This window comes from Brienomyrus brachyistius, chromosome 21 (genome assembly GCF_023856365.1).
Source record: "Brienomyrus brachyistius isolate T26 chromosome 21, BBRACH_0.4, whole genome shotgun sequence".
In the NCBI taxonomy this organism is placed as follows: domain Eukaryota; kingdom Metazoa; phylum Chordata; class Actinopteri; order Osteoglossiformes; family Mormyridae; genus Brienomyrus; species Brienomyrus brachyistius.
Window position 1 is genome coordinate 5,581,848 of NC_064553.1, and position 15,540 is coordinate 5,597,387.

Here is a 15,540-nt window from a genome sequence, read left to right on the forward strand (position 1 = left end):
CATTTCTACGGACATAACCTGAATCCCAACTATGATGACGCCCATAACCCCTAACCAGCCCTAACCTTACCCATAAGTAACCAAACAAACACACAATTTTATTGATTGCAGTAACAGATTTTTATAAAACTGCGTTTCCACCTTGTCAGGATCAAAAAAATGTCCCCACGAGGTCAACATAACAGGTTTTTATGTCATTGTGGGGTCGAGGGGCGTCATTAGAGGTTTTTGCCCCCCCCCCCCCAAAAAATGTATTTTAACTCCTCTAAATAAATATGCATGAATAGCTTTTTATTATATATATATTGAGTTCAGTACTTACTGTAATCAATCCAGACATAATGCTGCTTTAGCAAGTTCACATTGCCAGCCATGTTTAGGGCCTGGGGGATGGGGTTGCACTAAACCAGTATTTCAGTTGGTTACCAAAAACTGTAGCTTTAGTATTTGGCAGTGAGCGGGATTTCTGCAGAGAAGTGTGAATGGAGAAGGGTTATATTGAGACGGCGTTTTAGCCAAAGCGGGAAATTTATGAAGCTTTACAAAACTTGATAATCTGAAAAAGAAAACTATACTTTTAAGTAACTAATACAATGACGTTATACTAAATACATTTGGCAAAACAGACCAATAACAGGAGCTTCTCACGTTATGTCTAAAATATCCTTTGAAAAATGACTATGAAAAATAGCCCAAATTATATCGAAATAAACCATTATAAGTCATTATAATCTTTTATGTGTACAAGACTGAAAGGGTGTGTTTACTAATTTCAGCAGCTAAATGAATGGAATGTTTTATACCTCTCTAAATGTTTTTTCATTCAAAAAGAACTGAGGTTATAGCCTATCCGGAACCCACACACATCTAAATAAATAAATACATTTAAAAACATTTCCATTAAGTATTAAACCCCAACGATCACACATTTTCCGCGATGAATTTTGCTGTTGAATTTTACCTCAGACAACCTCCCGCCTTTTTCACCGAATTTAAAAGCGAATCTCGTGGGCTGTCGTTTGAGGTGCGTGTTTTCGTTGCTGTAAAGGTTGATTGTGTGTTCCTTTGTCATTGAAAATTAGAAAAAGAATCCATTAATATTTACCTAATAACCCTCTGCAAAATATGTCAACTATGTTTAGCTTGTATTTATTCAGGGGGCTGAACCTCCCCTAATTTTCCTAAATCCTAGAATCGCCAGTGGTGTGGTCATTTTGTTGGCCAGAGTGCTTAATTTCTAGGTGTTCATGAAATCATGGTTAACATGATCAATTTCACCTGCAGTGACTCATAATTTAATACTTCTGGTAAAATGATACAGTGGCCCACATTGAAATTTCACGCTAGCTGGAGAGCGGTTTTCAGTAGCAGTTTATGTAGCTTAATAGGAAATAGCTTGAGAGATATTTTTGATAAATAAGACGATTTATTTCATGAGATGTTTACAGTTTATGCTAGCCCTGTAACCACTTTCAATATCGACAGCGATTGTTTTACACAGATTACTATTTACACGAATGACACTGCCCATAATTTAGCTGTTCCAGTTAGGCTGGACAGAAGGGTATTTCTTGAGATAAAACAAACAATCTCGTATTTTGATTTGCACAAGCATATATAGCATTGAATTTTGATACTTCTACTTTCCACTTATTGCGAGCTCCTGTTGTGGCTCTACAGGTGAATCAAGTTCATTGATGAACGTTCGTCACGTTCACCATATATAAACAGTATATTTTCATTTATAGATGTTCACTAAGCATTCCATTGCTTAACAACAATACAATATTTGCAGTTTATGAAATATAAAACGTGGTAAAAACCTATGGTGTGTAAAAACTTATATATATATATATATATATATATATATATATAGGTTGGTATACACATATATAAATATGGCAGCATGTGAGATGAGGCAAATACTATTACTGAGAAAGTGGTCAAAATGCAATGCAAGTACAGAGTTTCCTTTGCAGTTTGCAAACATGCAGCTATCCATTATACACATTTGCTAGTCTGTGCAACGTCACCAGTGATGCTCCTGTGTAGTTTGCAACTATTGGGTTCTTTAATCTTTAATAGAGCCCTAATTTTAAGCCACAATGTAGTATATTGATATAAAGGGTATTTTGTCATCCTATATGCTATTTTGGAAATATATCGCTATGCCGTGAAAATTCAATATACCGCCCAGCCTTACCTGAGGCTAAAAATTGCAGAAAGCAGTTGATCCCCCTAGGGGAGATCGGTAGATCGGCTTGTTTTAGGATGAATGTCTTTATTAAAAAATACATTTGAAATAAAATAGAAGACAGTGTCCATAGTGCCCCTCTCCTCCCCTCCGATGACCCTGAAAACCACAGGTGTATTTAAGGAAGTTTAATAACCTTTTCCTCATCTTCGTTGTGTTTGTTCGTTAAATGAATCACACAAATTACTAAAGAGCCATGGACATGTGGAGAAAATTCTGCACAAGATGTTACCTCAGTTGCAGGAATTGCAATCGCAGCAAGTTAAGTTGATGTTTATTCTGTTTGTTTGCAGTCTTAATAAATTGGATCATCAAGGTTTATGGAGAGTCCATCCAGCCATAGTTCATCCTTGTACTGTTTTGTGGGGTCCCGAGCCTACAGGCGCAGGGAAGGGAACGTCCTGGGATGGGACACCAACCTGTCATAGAAACTCTACACGCATGGAGTCACGGCAGAGACTCGAACTCTGGTCCCAGAGTAGTGCCGTAGTAGTGCGAACCACTGCACTATCATGCTGGCTCAGTTGCATGCTGGTTTACCAAAATCAGATTTTTTCAGAAACAGTCAAATAAAGTACTTATTTCAATAAGAAATGGTACTTTCTGATTTTATTCCCACTACATGCATTTGCCTTAGATGAATGTTGTGATTTGTCATCTAGAACACGCCGGAATGTGTGCATAATGCAGTGGGGCATTCTGGGTAGTTTCTTGTCATCATCCCTAATTAATGGAGGTTTTGTATCAAGATATTCATGGCATCTTACACGCCAGCAAAAAGAGAGGATATTCTGAGGGTAGCAGCGATGCACAATAGCGTCCTCATTGTTAACATTAACTAAGATATTTTACTGCATGTTAATATATTCTGGGCGTAGTTTAAAATGTGGATTGTGCAAAGTTTTGGTTTCATGGAGGATGCACTGTGCTCTTGTGCCCTTCGCTGCCTGGGAAACTGCACCCCCCACCATTACCCTGTTCAGGAAAAGTCGGGTGCTGGATTCTTTGAGATTTTTTTGAAGCTGCAACATTTGCTGAGCCTCTGGTTCTGTGTTTCAAAATCCAGGGTTTTAATTTGTATACTTGCAGCAAAACAAGCCGCTGTGAACATACTGAATAATTTAAGCACCAAACCTTTTAAGCAGTCTAGGTTTCTGACTCTTCTTTGTAAATAGGGGACAGGTGCCATTGAAAATATGAAATATTTATAACTCGTTCTTCTTGTCTAAGCCTCTACCTGGAAGCCTCTGAAATTCATGCCTTATTAGAAGGTTGACACGTTTTGAGACTTTTACATTCACAGGATGGAAAAAGCATCAAATGGATGCGATTGGATTAGGGCTGGGAGATATATATCGATTTTTTTTGTCTTATATTTGATGAACTTTTTGACAGACAAATTGGCTTGATGATGTATGGTTATATCGATTTATTTACTGTTAATTTGGACAGCAGGAACAGATCAGGCAGTGCCAGGAAAAGTAATGCGACGTACGCGTGCTTAAAAATGCTGCACATGCACAGACAGGCAAGGTACAAATCAGGCAGGTGGTGCGCATTGGGACCAGGTATTGACAGTCAGCAAAGCGCTACCCACCCATGTCAGAACGAGGCCAGTGAAAGAATAATGCAGGACAAAGGGATAGTAATATTGTGCAAAGCGCAACACACGTACTATAAAGAATAATGAGTGCAAGAAAAGGAAAATGTAAAGAAAAAAGAACTATTATAGAATTCAAAAGATTTGGCAAAGAAAATATCTCTCAACACATCATTTTTCCATCCATCCATCCATCCATCCATTTTCCAACCCGCTTGTCCTTCTGAGTCGCGGGGGGTCCAGAGCCAATCCCGGAAGTTACGGGCATGAGGCAGGGAACAACCTAGGATGGGGGGCCAGTCCATCGCAGGGCAACACATCATTTCTGTTTTCGATATATACATGCTTTTGTTTGTGGTACATATATCTGTTTGCAGAGTTATGTGGCTGTGATTTCAGCTCATTTGACATACATTTAACTTTCAAACAACCTGGTTGTTAAATACTTGAAATACTTTTTTCTTATATTTCCGTTTTTTCCCCCTTTTACGTCCCATCTGGGGCTCCATTTGTATTTAGTCAATTTGTAATTCTATTTTCTTTTCGTTCATGTGAAACCGTTCAGCAGAGGAACACAACAGCACTAAAGAAACGTTATTCGTTGTCCTTTTTTGACCTGAGCAATCTGATTGTTAAATAGGCACTTGGATTTTTAGTCAATTTGTATTTTTTCTAAGAAGAGTTTATTTTCTTGGCGTCTTATGATGTCCAAGAGAGATGCACTTTTTATGTGCTCCAGTTGGGAAACACTGGTGTGAAGAAATAGAATCATATTCGATTCTGACCTTCTGTTGTACCTTTTGAAAATTTTCATAATATCATTATACACATAATCGATAAAGTGACCTAAAATATCGAGGTATTGTCTTTCAGCGGTATCGCCCAGCTGTACATTGGATGCCGGAGAGCGTCCTGATTATTGGGGTCAGCAGTCAATCTGCAGCTGTGTCCTGTTTGTTAAACAGCGCTCTTGACTCAAATCGGCAGGGTACGCTGGCTTAAGGTGATAAAGTTTTTATTGAAAGTGCAACCCAAGCCACGGGCAGAGTGCAACTTCTTGAGAACGGGCAAGATGGTTGCTCACTGATAAGGTCCTGCAGACCATTACAGGATAAACGAATTTGTCTACCATGCCTAACGATTGTTATTGTTTAGTATTAAACGATTCTAAGTATTGTTATTGCTTGCAGCGATTCTATGGCTGTAGAAAACGGGTCTCCAATTTTTTTCACTTTTGTTATTACCATACTGTGTCCTGGTGAATCATGGTTTAAAAGTATTTTAGGACAGGCTGGAGGCTGACCATGGCGCTGTAGGGGACAAGTGGCCATGCAAGAGGGATGGATGGATGTAAACATTGATTTATTTCTTCCATTTCACTTGTTGTGAGAACATTAAAGTGCTCTGGCCAATGAGATATTCCACTTGGCTAGGAGTGTCAAAATGGCTTCTTCCATGTCCGTTCGGGTATCTGAATGCTGTTGATTTGCAAGCCATTGTTTGTAACCGTCTTAAACATCCACCGGGCAATCTGAATAATTAAAAACTAGTAAATAAGAAATAATAGCCTCTTCTGGTTTAGGGCATTGCGTCCACTCGGTTAGCTTGCTGTGCTGAACTCGCATTGTTCTTGCCTGAACTGATCAGCCGTTCCGGCGAGGTTACCTTCCGCCTGTGGTTCTTTGTAGGCTGTGTTGATGCCTTACGGAGTTTCAAGGCGTTAATGTCAAGGCTCTTTAAGTGTCGGAACAAGTGTGATCACCTAAGGTTCCCACATCGCTGTGGTTTGCATTTGAATATTTATTTTAGTGATAGGTTGTGGTCTGAATTTTTGCATATCTGGTGGCGAAATGTGAACAATATTCAGTAAGTATATGAAATTAAGTGCATGAATATGAGTAAAGCAGTAATAATAATAACGTAGTAATAATATATTTAATTCGTATGCTTTGCCAGTGGCTGCCTATTGGTATTCATATATTAACACTATTCTCGATCAGTAGCATTTCAAGATTGAAAACAATTGATGTAAATGATATGACAAAGTAAAATGGTTTTTTTGAATACAAAATACTATTGAAAAAATCCTAAATAAGTGAAAATATAATATGCTCTGTGTCTATAGCTGGAATGTATTCTGTGTGTATTACATTCGAATGAGATGCGTTTGAAGTTCGCATCTTCTGAATTTTCGCTATGGCTTTTTCAGTTCCTCTGTTTGAAGAACATCAGAACATTCTTGTCTGCCTGCTGCGAAATATTCTCCATGAAGAAGAGCGAGCTCTTCGAAGCCTTTGACCTGTTCGATGTGCGGGATTTTGGAAAGGTACGTCATCCGTCTATCACACCACGCCTGACATTTCCTCCGGTCTCTTTCAGCGACTTTTTTTCTCTCTCGATGTTTGGGTATTTTTCATAAAATTTCCTGAATGATCAGTTCCTGCAGGGTTCACTTACCAGGGGCAGGTCTATCTGCTGCGTTGGCTAGAATAGCTTTGTGCCCAGATAAGTGGCTCTTTTTGTACTCTGAATTAAAGACGTTTTCATATCTTTTTTAACAGGTGAGTTATTTTAAGGCTAGTGTGCCATCTCACATTCGGAATTGTTCATTTACCGACGTGAGACCTTGACATCAGACGAGTTTTAATCGACATTTCACGCAATTAAGTATTTATTGCAAGGGGAAGTTCGGGCTGCCCCCCCATGCGAGGTGTGACCTCTGACTTGCCGTAGCTATAGGCTGCAGGTGTCCTGTTGCCGAGAAATGAGGTGGCAGACTGCATGCCGTCGCCCTGCAAACGACTCCACTGACATTTTTGATGGATAACTGCTGATGGATAAACATGCTGAACAGCACAGGTCCATCTGGCGCTATTTACCCGAAAAAATCTCACCGGCAATTCCTCATGTGCCTTATGGGTAACAACCGAATGGACATTAAGCACTGAGCTATGTAGCTAAGACTTAGCTTGTGGTTCATTAATACATATGTACAGTAATGGGAAAATACTATATTATTTGTGCCCCATCAAGTAAAGTGTTACTGAATCCTTTTATTTGCCAAGTATAAAAAGTACAAGGAATTTGTTTGGTTCAGGTGGTGAATTAAACATACAGAACAGGACAGAAGTACGATAAATGAGTAAAGTAGAGGGAGACAAAGAAATAAATGTGTGCAAATAATAAATGAACATGTGGATTTATAAATAAAGATGAGAAAAGCAGATGTAGGGCACAGGTTTTATGGTGTGTGTAAATAATCTTACAAAGCTGATAGGAGTGTGGCATCCATACAGTGGGTGATTTAATACGGCAAGGCCCCTCACTTAGGAGGAATACGGCTTTCATGCCATGGTTTTCGCGTATTACATTTGTTGTGTTGGTGTTCCTTGACGTACCGCTCGTCTTTAAAGCTGCAGCTGACTCCTGCATTTGTGATTATCTGTAAAGACGGTCGTTGTGTCTCCTCTTGCTGTATTCATGTCCATAAATAGTCTGCATAAAAATAGCGATTCGTTAGAATTAATAGAGATGTTAGTACAGTGGCGGGCTCTTTAAAACACCGCTGCTTGGAGTGACTTGTAATGATTCCTCGCGGCGGGATCCACACGTCACGACGAGGCGGAAAAACGGCGGAATGCCGGCAAGGACAGCGAGGTTTTTTTTTTTGCGTAATTTTCAGTATTTCCCCTGTAATCTCTGCAAAACAACAGCAGTCTATGTTTGTCTCTCTTTGCTGCTCTTGTTACATCAATCTGCATTTCTGTAGGATACTGTAGTAATATTTCAGAGTGAAACTGGACAAAATTAGGTTCATGTCGGCCGGGTGCAGATATTCTAGATCCGACTTAACTCTTTGGCAAGCATGCATGTTAACCTTAAATCGGAAAGCTGGAAATTCCTCAATCTCTTCTTTTTTTAGCTGAGCAACTATACAGTTCAGATACATCGGAAAACGAGAAACGCTACGTTGGTGCTTGAAGGCTGGAGGAATGGATGAGACAAAATGAAAATGAGATTTGACAGATTCCCCTCTTAACCCCCCCCCCCCCCCGTCGCTGCGAAAAAACCAACAATAGCAAAGGACGGTTTAGCTTCCGTGGGCAGCAGCGGAAAAGCATCGTTGCCCTTCCCAGCCCTCCTCAGCCACAGCCGCCATGTGAAATTGTGGTATGGCAGGGCAGCCAATCATATGACATCTGTGAAGCTCACAGTGCATGCTGGGAAGGGTGGTAAAGCTCGAGGTGGTGTTGAACTTTGTGCAACGTTGTGTTGGGGCCTTTTCCGCCAATAAACACCTTTAGATTCATTTGTCAGAATAATGTGTTAGGGAGATAATAATGTGCAGTGTATGGTTCAGTAGGTTAATGGCTCTGTGCCCACATCCAGAAGGTTTTGGGTCTGAACCTCATGGTCAGCAGAGTAATTATATCACTATTGGTCCCTTGAGCAAGGCCCACAACCACATCTCCTCCAGGGATGCCGGCTGGCCCTGCGTTCTGACCGCAAACTTTTCTCGCTTCTGTGTCGCTTTGATCAAAGCTAAATAAGTAAAAGTCAGTGCGTTTTCCACAGACAAATACCCAACCATACGCTGCCCTGCGCTACCACGAATTTGTCTGCATCCGAAGCATTTGGTGTTTCAGCAGAAACGGATGTGGCCTTTTTGACCAGTAGGTTTCTGGTTCAAGTCTCAGGGCTGTTCGTACGGAGTCCCTGAGTGTGACCTGTCCCGTCACACGCGTCTGCTCGCTCTCTGAAGTGTCGCATCTAACTAGGCCGAGTGCATCGGCCTGAGAAAAAGGCGCCTGAAATTCAGCCCCCACTTTGATGCTAAACCTCAACGCCTTGGCCTGAAGCGAGGGGGGTGTTTTTGCTAGGTGAAGATCATAGTCGGGGCGACCGCCCACCAGGTCTGTAGCTCTGATCTGAGCTGCCTACGCTAAAAATAAGAGGCTGGTTTGTGATTGGTGTGATTGGACCTTAGTGTGGACCACCACCGCATCCCCCTCGCTTTGCAGCCTCCGTGTCTGTCCGTCCGATTGGACAGCATCGGGTGCGATTTTGCATTTCCCACAGATGACCCTCCATGGCCGTCACACTTCGCATAGAGGTACATCATGTATGTATCTTTGTGTAGCACGGACCTGTTATCTCACGGCACCAAAGTCAGTCTCTAAATCGCCCGGCAGTGGACTGGCGTCCAGGCCCAGGTCTCCCCTGCTTTGAAGGAAAATGAGGATAATACACACACGTGACATCTGGATCTGACATACAGGGGGCGCTGTTTCCATTCCACTTTTAAAAGTTTAGGATAATTCCCTTGTACTGTCGCATGCCTGCGCGTCCTGAAAAGATGCATGCATAGGTGATTTTAGGATTTTTTTTTAAGGTGGTGAGGTACAAAAGGGCTCATCATTTTTCCAGAGAAGCCAACTGTATCATTAGCCAAGCATGATATATATCAGGAATCAGAAGGGAGGGGGAACTCTGTGGGCCAATCAGCTTTCAGCTTTATCAGCCAGTGCCCCTGTAGCTCCGTCCCGGAACACAGCCCTGGACACATAACTGAGACGTTCCCAGAAACACAGGCCAAGCCATTTCCAAACATTTCACACGCTTCCCTTTCTCTGGACAAGTACGCTTTCAGAGGAACAAGTCATTTTCCAACTAAGTGTATGGGAAGCATTTCATAACGCACCCCCATGTGATTCCCGTCACTCTGTTTCAATATCATTTGCCTACTTTTTCCATTTGTCCGATATATAAGAAATATATTGTGGTGGTTGTGCTGTTTTCAGCTCTGGCTGGCGAGAGGCTTTAGCGTTCAGCTTATAAAAAAAGTCTTGGATTTTTTTTGTCTGTTTCATGACGTTGCTGCTACTGCAGAAGTTTCCTGTGAATGACACCAGGTGTCCGCGTGTCACTGTTATGTAAAATATGCGTCTTTTCAGAATTCTTATCTCTTTAGACTTTAAAGATTAGCAAGGTATGGAGGTCAGGAAGGCGATTCCCAGTATGAGCTGTCCTGGTGTGATCCTGCAATTAAAAAGTAAATCAGGAATAAATAATTGAAAGTAATAGCTGCCGCACTTCTTGTCAACTTAAGTTGTGATACAACCCATTTACTTACTTCGTTACCGGAAAGACTCCTTAGATGATATCTAAGCATCTTCAGAGCGGAAGCCATAGAAGTAGATATATTAAGTAACAAGCCCACCTGTAGGACTGAGAAGTGAAAACTGCTGTACAGGAAGCTGCAAATGCACGAGAAGATACGCGCGCCTGCAAGGGATCCACGGTGTTCCGACCGGCAGGCTCTGCAGAGAGCGACGAGAAGGGATCCAGCCGGAACATTCTGTTGCTGATTTAGAATTCTCGTAGTTCTCGTCAATTAAAGAAAAGGGGTTTGGTTTGATTAGTCGCTCGATTCGGTAATTTTAAAGGCACAGGTCTGATTCACTGCCATGTCACTGATCTGTCAGGACAGCAGTTGGATCAAGGCATCACCAAAGCAGCTTGCATTTGTGTGGTTATGGGTCTGTAATGCTTGAAAATATGTAAGGAGGGTTATGTTGGACCCATAAAGTTGTGGGTGCTGATTTTAGGTTGAATACGGCTGTCGAAATCCCACCATGGCCCGTGGCATTTGGGCGGGGATCATTGCTTAAAGGGCCATCAGCTCGTGGCATTATCCTGGCTCGGCTGTTGAACCCTTGAGCAGGGCTATTATGCCACAGCTAAGATGCTTCAGGAGAAATCTCTTGCGCATTGCAGTACAAACAGGTAGGGCCAACTATACGGTGTTGGCTTGATGTCACACTTTCAAACCAACGAGAAACAGGGGCTTAAAGACGTTTGTTTAGCGGGTGCTAAAGTTTCGTTGGCCCTAGTGCCTCCGAAACAACATCACGCCGTTCCATATTGCCACTTCAATTCCTCAGTTGGTCCCCCTTCTGATCCATGAGGTCGATTCATTAGCCGCCGCTCCCCCTACTGGCTGCAATTCTTTGACGCGAAGGTGTACAGCGATTGTGTGTGTAATGCCGTTAAACCATATAAACCTGCTGTAGTGTATATAAAAGAGCAGCATTTCAAAAAGGTGCATGAATAAGAAACAGTCTTTTGGGGAATAACTGATGTAGGAATCTTGTGAAACACATTTTTAAAAATTAGACTGTATGATAAACTCGGTTAAAACTTCCTGCATTTAGTTGTGTGAGCTTATATAATATAGATACAGAGATGTAGCGATTTGACCTCAGTGGTTACGCTTCGTAAATGTCAGTGACCTCGCGAAGGCAGAAATGATTAATAATCTCACTTCGGGTTTTTTTTTTTCTGTTTTACGTGGCCATTCGGACCTCAGCTCGTCTTCCAGGTCCTTTTCCGGAAGCAGATGGGCACCTTCTCTTCCGTCACCCCAGCCTTATCTGTTTACCCCTTTTCTGTTTACCCATCATGTTCTGCTGCAAAAATAATCTTTCTTCCAGATTTCTCAGGTCAGTGTGAAATAGCAGTGATGGCGCATTAAAAGGCACCGATGACATGGGCTGGTAAAGCCTGCCGAGGGAACGTTAGCGGCCGCCGCTACCATACAGGCCGGTAGTGGGTCGATGCTAAATACTCTAGTTACATGCTGTCTTCCACAAAAGCAGACACTTCTCAGACAAGATGCGTGTACTTCACACTGTAGTCCCATATATAAGATACGATAAAATGAACTTTATCGAACCCAGAGGGAGATTTTGATGCTTATGGCAGTGCGTGTCGACAAACAAACGAGAAATGCAAAGACACAGTGAAGACGAGTGTGAAAAAACGTATAGAGTACACAAAGTGATCGTCCTGGTATAAGAATATTAAGGAAATAATTTAAGAGCAGTTGTGTGTCCACGTCTCCCAGTGCAGCCTGGGATACGCCGGGGTTTCCCTGATCATACTATGGGAACCTTCAGATGTGAGTGTAACTAACCCCCCCCCCCAATGGTCGGGGGCAAGCATCTGAAATACAACTGCAGGTGCCTGGATGTGGGAGACGCAGCTGGAACACGTGTCGCTGTGGTGCATGCGAGAGCTTCCTGTCACACAGCGCTGGTTCAGGACCCACTTCCTCCCTGAGCGGGCAGCAGGGCGCCTCACGAAATGCACGAGAACGGCGACGCTGAAATCTCAGCTGGCATCGCGCAGAGTTACTGCTGTGCGTGTCGACTCTGACATGCCATGTAGTAGGTACTCGGCACACGTGGATGCCGCCACCTGGCTTTCGTTTAAAGCGAATCGGTGTTGGAGGACAGCGGTTACATCATCGCCGACTCAAATCGTCCTCAAACGTGACCGATGGGAGGCTGTTCAACTCTGTCCTCTGGTTAAAGACTGGTATGGTTTGCGGAAAGTACTGAGGGAAATCCATACCACTGAGAGTCACTTATGAAGTGTGGTGGTCATAATGAGTGTCGTAGGGGGAGGGGGCACTGTGGTACTTGGGAAGGAAGTTTCGGAATCCCGGCCTCCCACCCAAACAGGTGCACAGTCATTTTTATTGTATCTTTTCAGGTTATGGACACACTGTCAAAACTGTCGCACTCAGCAGTTGCACAGCAGACTGGAATCAGGTATGCTTTGGGGATGGGGGGGCGGGGGGGGGGGCCTCAGGGAAAACAGCATATTCGCAAACATGGTAGTCAAGATGATGGACGACAGTATAACTGGTAACACTGGTTTTTAGCTAATTTGTATTGAAACGTGGCGTGTTGCCTAGCTCTGTGGGATAGGACCCCATGCCATTGATCAGAAGGTCACTAGTTCAAATCCTATGGTCAGCAAAGTGGCTCCATTGGCCCTTAACTCCCAGTTGCATCAGGGACTGTCTAACCCTGGTTACTGAATTGCTTGTGATTTTGTCGAGTGTCTAATAAAAATAAATGCAAAAGTTTAACTGTCGTTGTATTTTTGTCCCCCCCCCCCCCCAACAGGCCTTTCCCAACAGAGGAGGGTTTAGAGGACGAAGATGAGTACAGTCACCTGGGCGATATGATGGAGTATGTACGCCGCCGTCCTCTTCCAGGTGTAAGAACAGTCAGTAAGCGACGTGGAGCAGAATGAGCGTCGATTTTCGGCGTGTCTATCAGCCGTCCAGAGACTGACGTGCCTCAGTGAACCTAAAAGGGAGTCAGAGTGACCAGTTCCTGGCCGGAGCGGTCTGATTGGGAAGCTGGTGGTGTGTCACGCCGCCTGACTGACCAGCGCACCTGTCTCAGGCCTTACTGTAGCCCCTTACTAAAAGAGCCGTGAGTAGGAAGCAGATTAGGCCGTAGCAGCTGCGTCCGAACGGCCCAGGTGTGCGTCACTCATATGGGGCGGATCGTCACCAGGAGGCAGGCTGCCGGCTCGGGCAGGGTAGCCGGCTTCTGCTGCTGGATGCGATTAAAATGCAGAAATGTGAGTACAGGTGCACTGGAGATCTTCTCTTCAGCTGTCGCATCTTGCTCTTCGTAGCTTCGGGGTGTGTGGGGGGGGTGGGGGTGTCCCAGCACAGGGTCAGGCAACGTATGGCCCCCCAGGAGCTGGGGGTTAGGGGCCTTGTTCAGGGGCCCATGGACATGTGACTGTTCTGCCGACACACGCACACACAGACACGCACACAGACACACACACACAGGCCTGTACTCATACCTTTGTAGTGACCATCCATTCATTTCTATGGGCAAAACCCTAATCCTAACAATGACAACTTTAATTCCTACCCAGCCCTAACCTTAACTATAAGTTACAAAACAAAACACATGACTTTAGAGGTTTTTGATTGCAAAAAAATGGTCCCCACAACATCAAAATACCAGGTTTTTATCACATTGTGGGGACATTTGGTCCCGCCAATGTAATATATACATAGCACATACACGCACACACACAAACACACAAATATACAACAACATTCACACACAAGTTCACAGCTTCCCCTAGCCCTCAAACGCCTTCGTGCTGGCCGACACTCTAGCGAGATGATCATCGCAGCGCAACGTGCATAAACAAACGTGCTGAATAGCAGTTGGCTTTGCCGCACGAGTTGACAGCTGAATAGCTGAGGGGTATTTTAATCATGTCTTTATTTTCATGAACTGAATCATTACCACAGTCGTTCTTGTTAGAACGCTGAACAGCTCACAACACATGAACAGGAAAACGTATTTCACTCCATTTAAATAACACATCATCACGCTTTAATAAAAACAGTCAATGATCTTTCATTAATGCATATGGTGATTTAGGTTGTGGTGTGATTAAAATGTGTGGCTTGCTGGGTTATGACTCTGTGATCAGAAGATCATTGGTTCAAATCCCATGGTCAGCAGAGTGATTTCACTATTGTGCCCTTGAGTAAGAACCTTAAGCCCAATCGGTTCGGGGGACTGGTTAGCCCTCCTTTCTCTGATGCATATCACTTTCAAAAAGGGTTGTACTAAGTAAGATAAACATGAATTGGTCACCTTCGTAAGCTGGCCTGCTGTGAATACGACCCGGCAGCGACTGACGAACGACAAGACAGATCGTTGATTGCGATGCCGCTCTTGTATCACAGCGAGAACGGCGTGGAGGACGAGGAGGAGCTGTACGACTGCGTGTACAGCGAGGACGAAGCGGGCGAGGTCTACGAGGACCTGATGAAAGCGGAGGCGCTGCCCCCGACGGTACGTAGACGCCCTGGCTTTTCAAGTCGCACTTTCCAAGTGCGAACCTGCTCACTTGATCTGATTCCACTAAAGATCAAAAAACAAACGGGGATCAGGAAGTGACGCGTGTGGGAGAGGAATCGTCAGCTCGAGGTATTCCGTAAGCGTCGTTTGTGTCCCTTGATCCTCGGACGGTGGCTGTCATTCGCGCTCAGACGACCTAGATGGTGTTTTATGTTTCATTTGGGAACCTGCAGAAACAAGCCGAGACCGACATCAGGAGCTGCTGTCTAATTGAGATCAAGCAGACAGAAGAAAAGTACACTGACACTTTGGAGTCCATCGAAAGAGTAAGCCCCCTCAGACTAGAAATTTGAGTTTATGTCCAGAAGGTTTTGGGTTTGATTCCCGCAGCTGGCAGAGTAATCACAGCAATGCTGAGCCTTTAGGCACGATCCTTAACCCCCGAGGTGCCAGCTTCATGCCGGCCTCGTGCTCTGTCTGTTTCAGTGTATGTGTCTAATGGAGAGCATCATGTGGTGAATGAAAACTGCCCAGTTTCCCCTACAGCGATCAGTAAGGAACCTCTGTCTCTGATATTTGTCGTGTTTGATACCTTTCTCCTATCTACAGTACTTCATGATCCCTCTCAAGAAGTTTGTTACCGCAGTGGAGATCGAGAAGGTGTTTATCAACATTCCGGTAAGTAAAGGCTCAGACCAGAGCTATTCAAATCACGGTCCTCTAGGCCTGAGCAGTGCTGGTTTTCCAGCCTTGCTTTAGCTGTGAGCCAGGTTTGAAGTCTCTGTGGCCAATCAGAATCAGTAATTATTAAACTAACTACCTGGGAGAACTGAAAACAAAGCCTGGATTTGGGATCGAGTCGAAGAGCCTTAAGCACTACAGTGACCCTTTCTGAAGAGCGAGTGAAATTCCAGGAAATCTTTATCTCTAAAAAAGCTATAGCAGGTTTTTTTCAAGCCGCCGAAACGCATTGTAAGGCTGTTCCCAGC

General features: G+C 43.7%; 1 protein-coding gene across 2 annotated transcripts in view; it reads left to right on the forward strand.

Annotated features, from left to right (window-relative positions):
* The window catches only part of vav3b (vav 3 guanine nucleotide exchange factor b), a 43,329-nt gene that overhangs the window by 4,874 nt on the left and 22,915 nt on the right, over window positions 1-15,540 (forward strand). For both annotated transcript variants that reach the window (XM_048989094.1, XM_048989093.1), the window contains 6 exons: window positions 6,064-6,180; window positions 12,411-12,469; window positions 12,830-12,895; window positions 14,437-14,545; window positions 14,785-14,877; window positions 15,161-15,229. In XM_048989094.1, coding sequence (XP_048845051.1) covers window positions 6,064-6,180; window positions 12,411-12,469; window positions 12,830-12,895; window positions 14,437-14,545; window positions 14,785-14,877; window positions 15,161-15,229 — 513 coding nt within the window. The remainder of the gene's footprint in view (window positions 1-6,063; window positions 6,181-12,410; window positions 12,470-12,829; window positions 12,896-14,436; window positions 14,546-14,784; window positions 14,878-15,160; window positions 15,230-15,540) is intronic.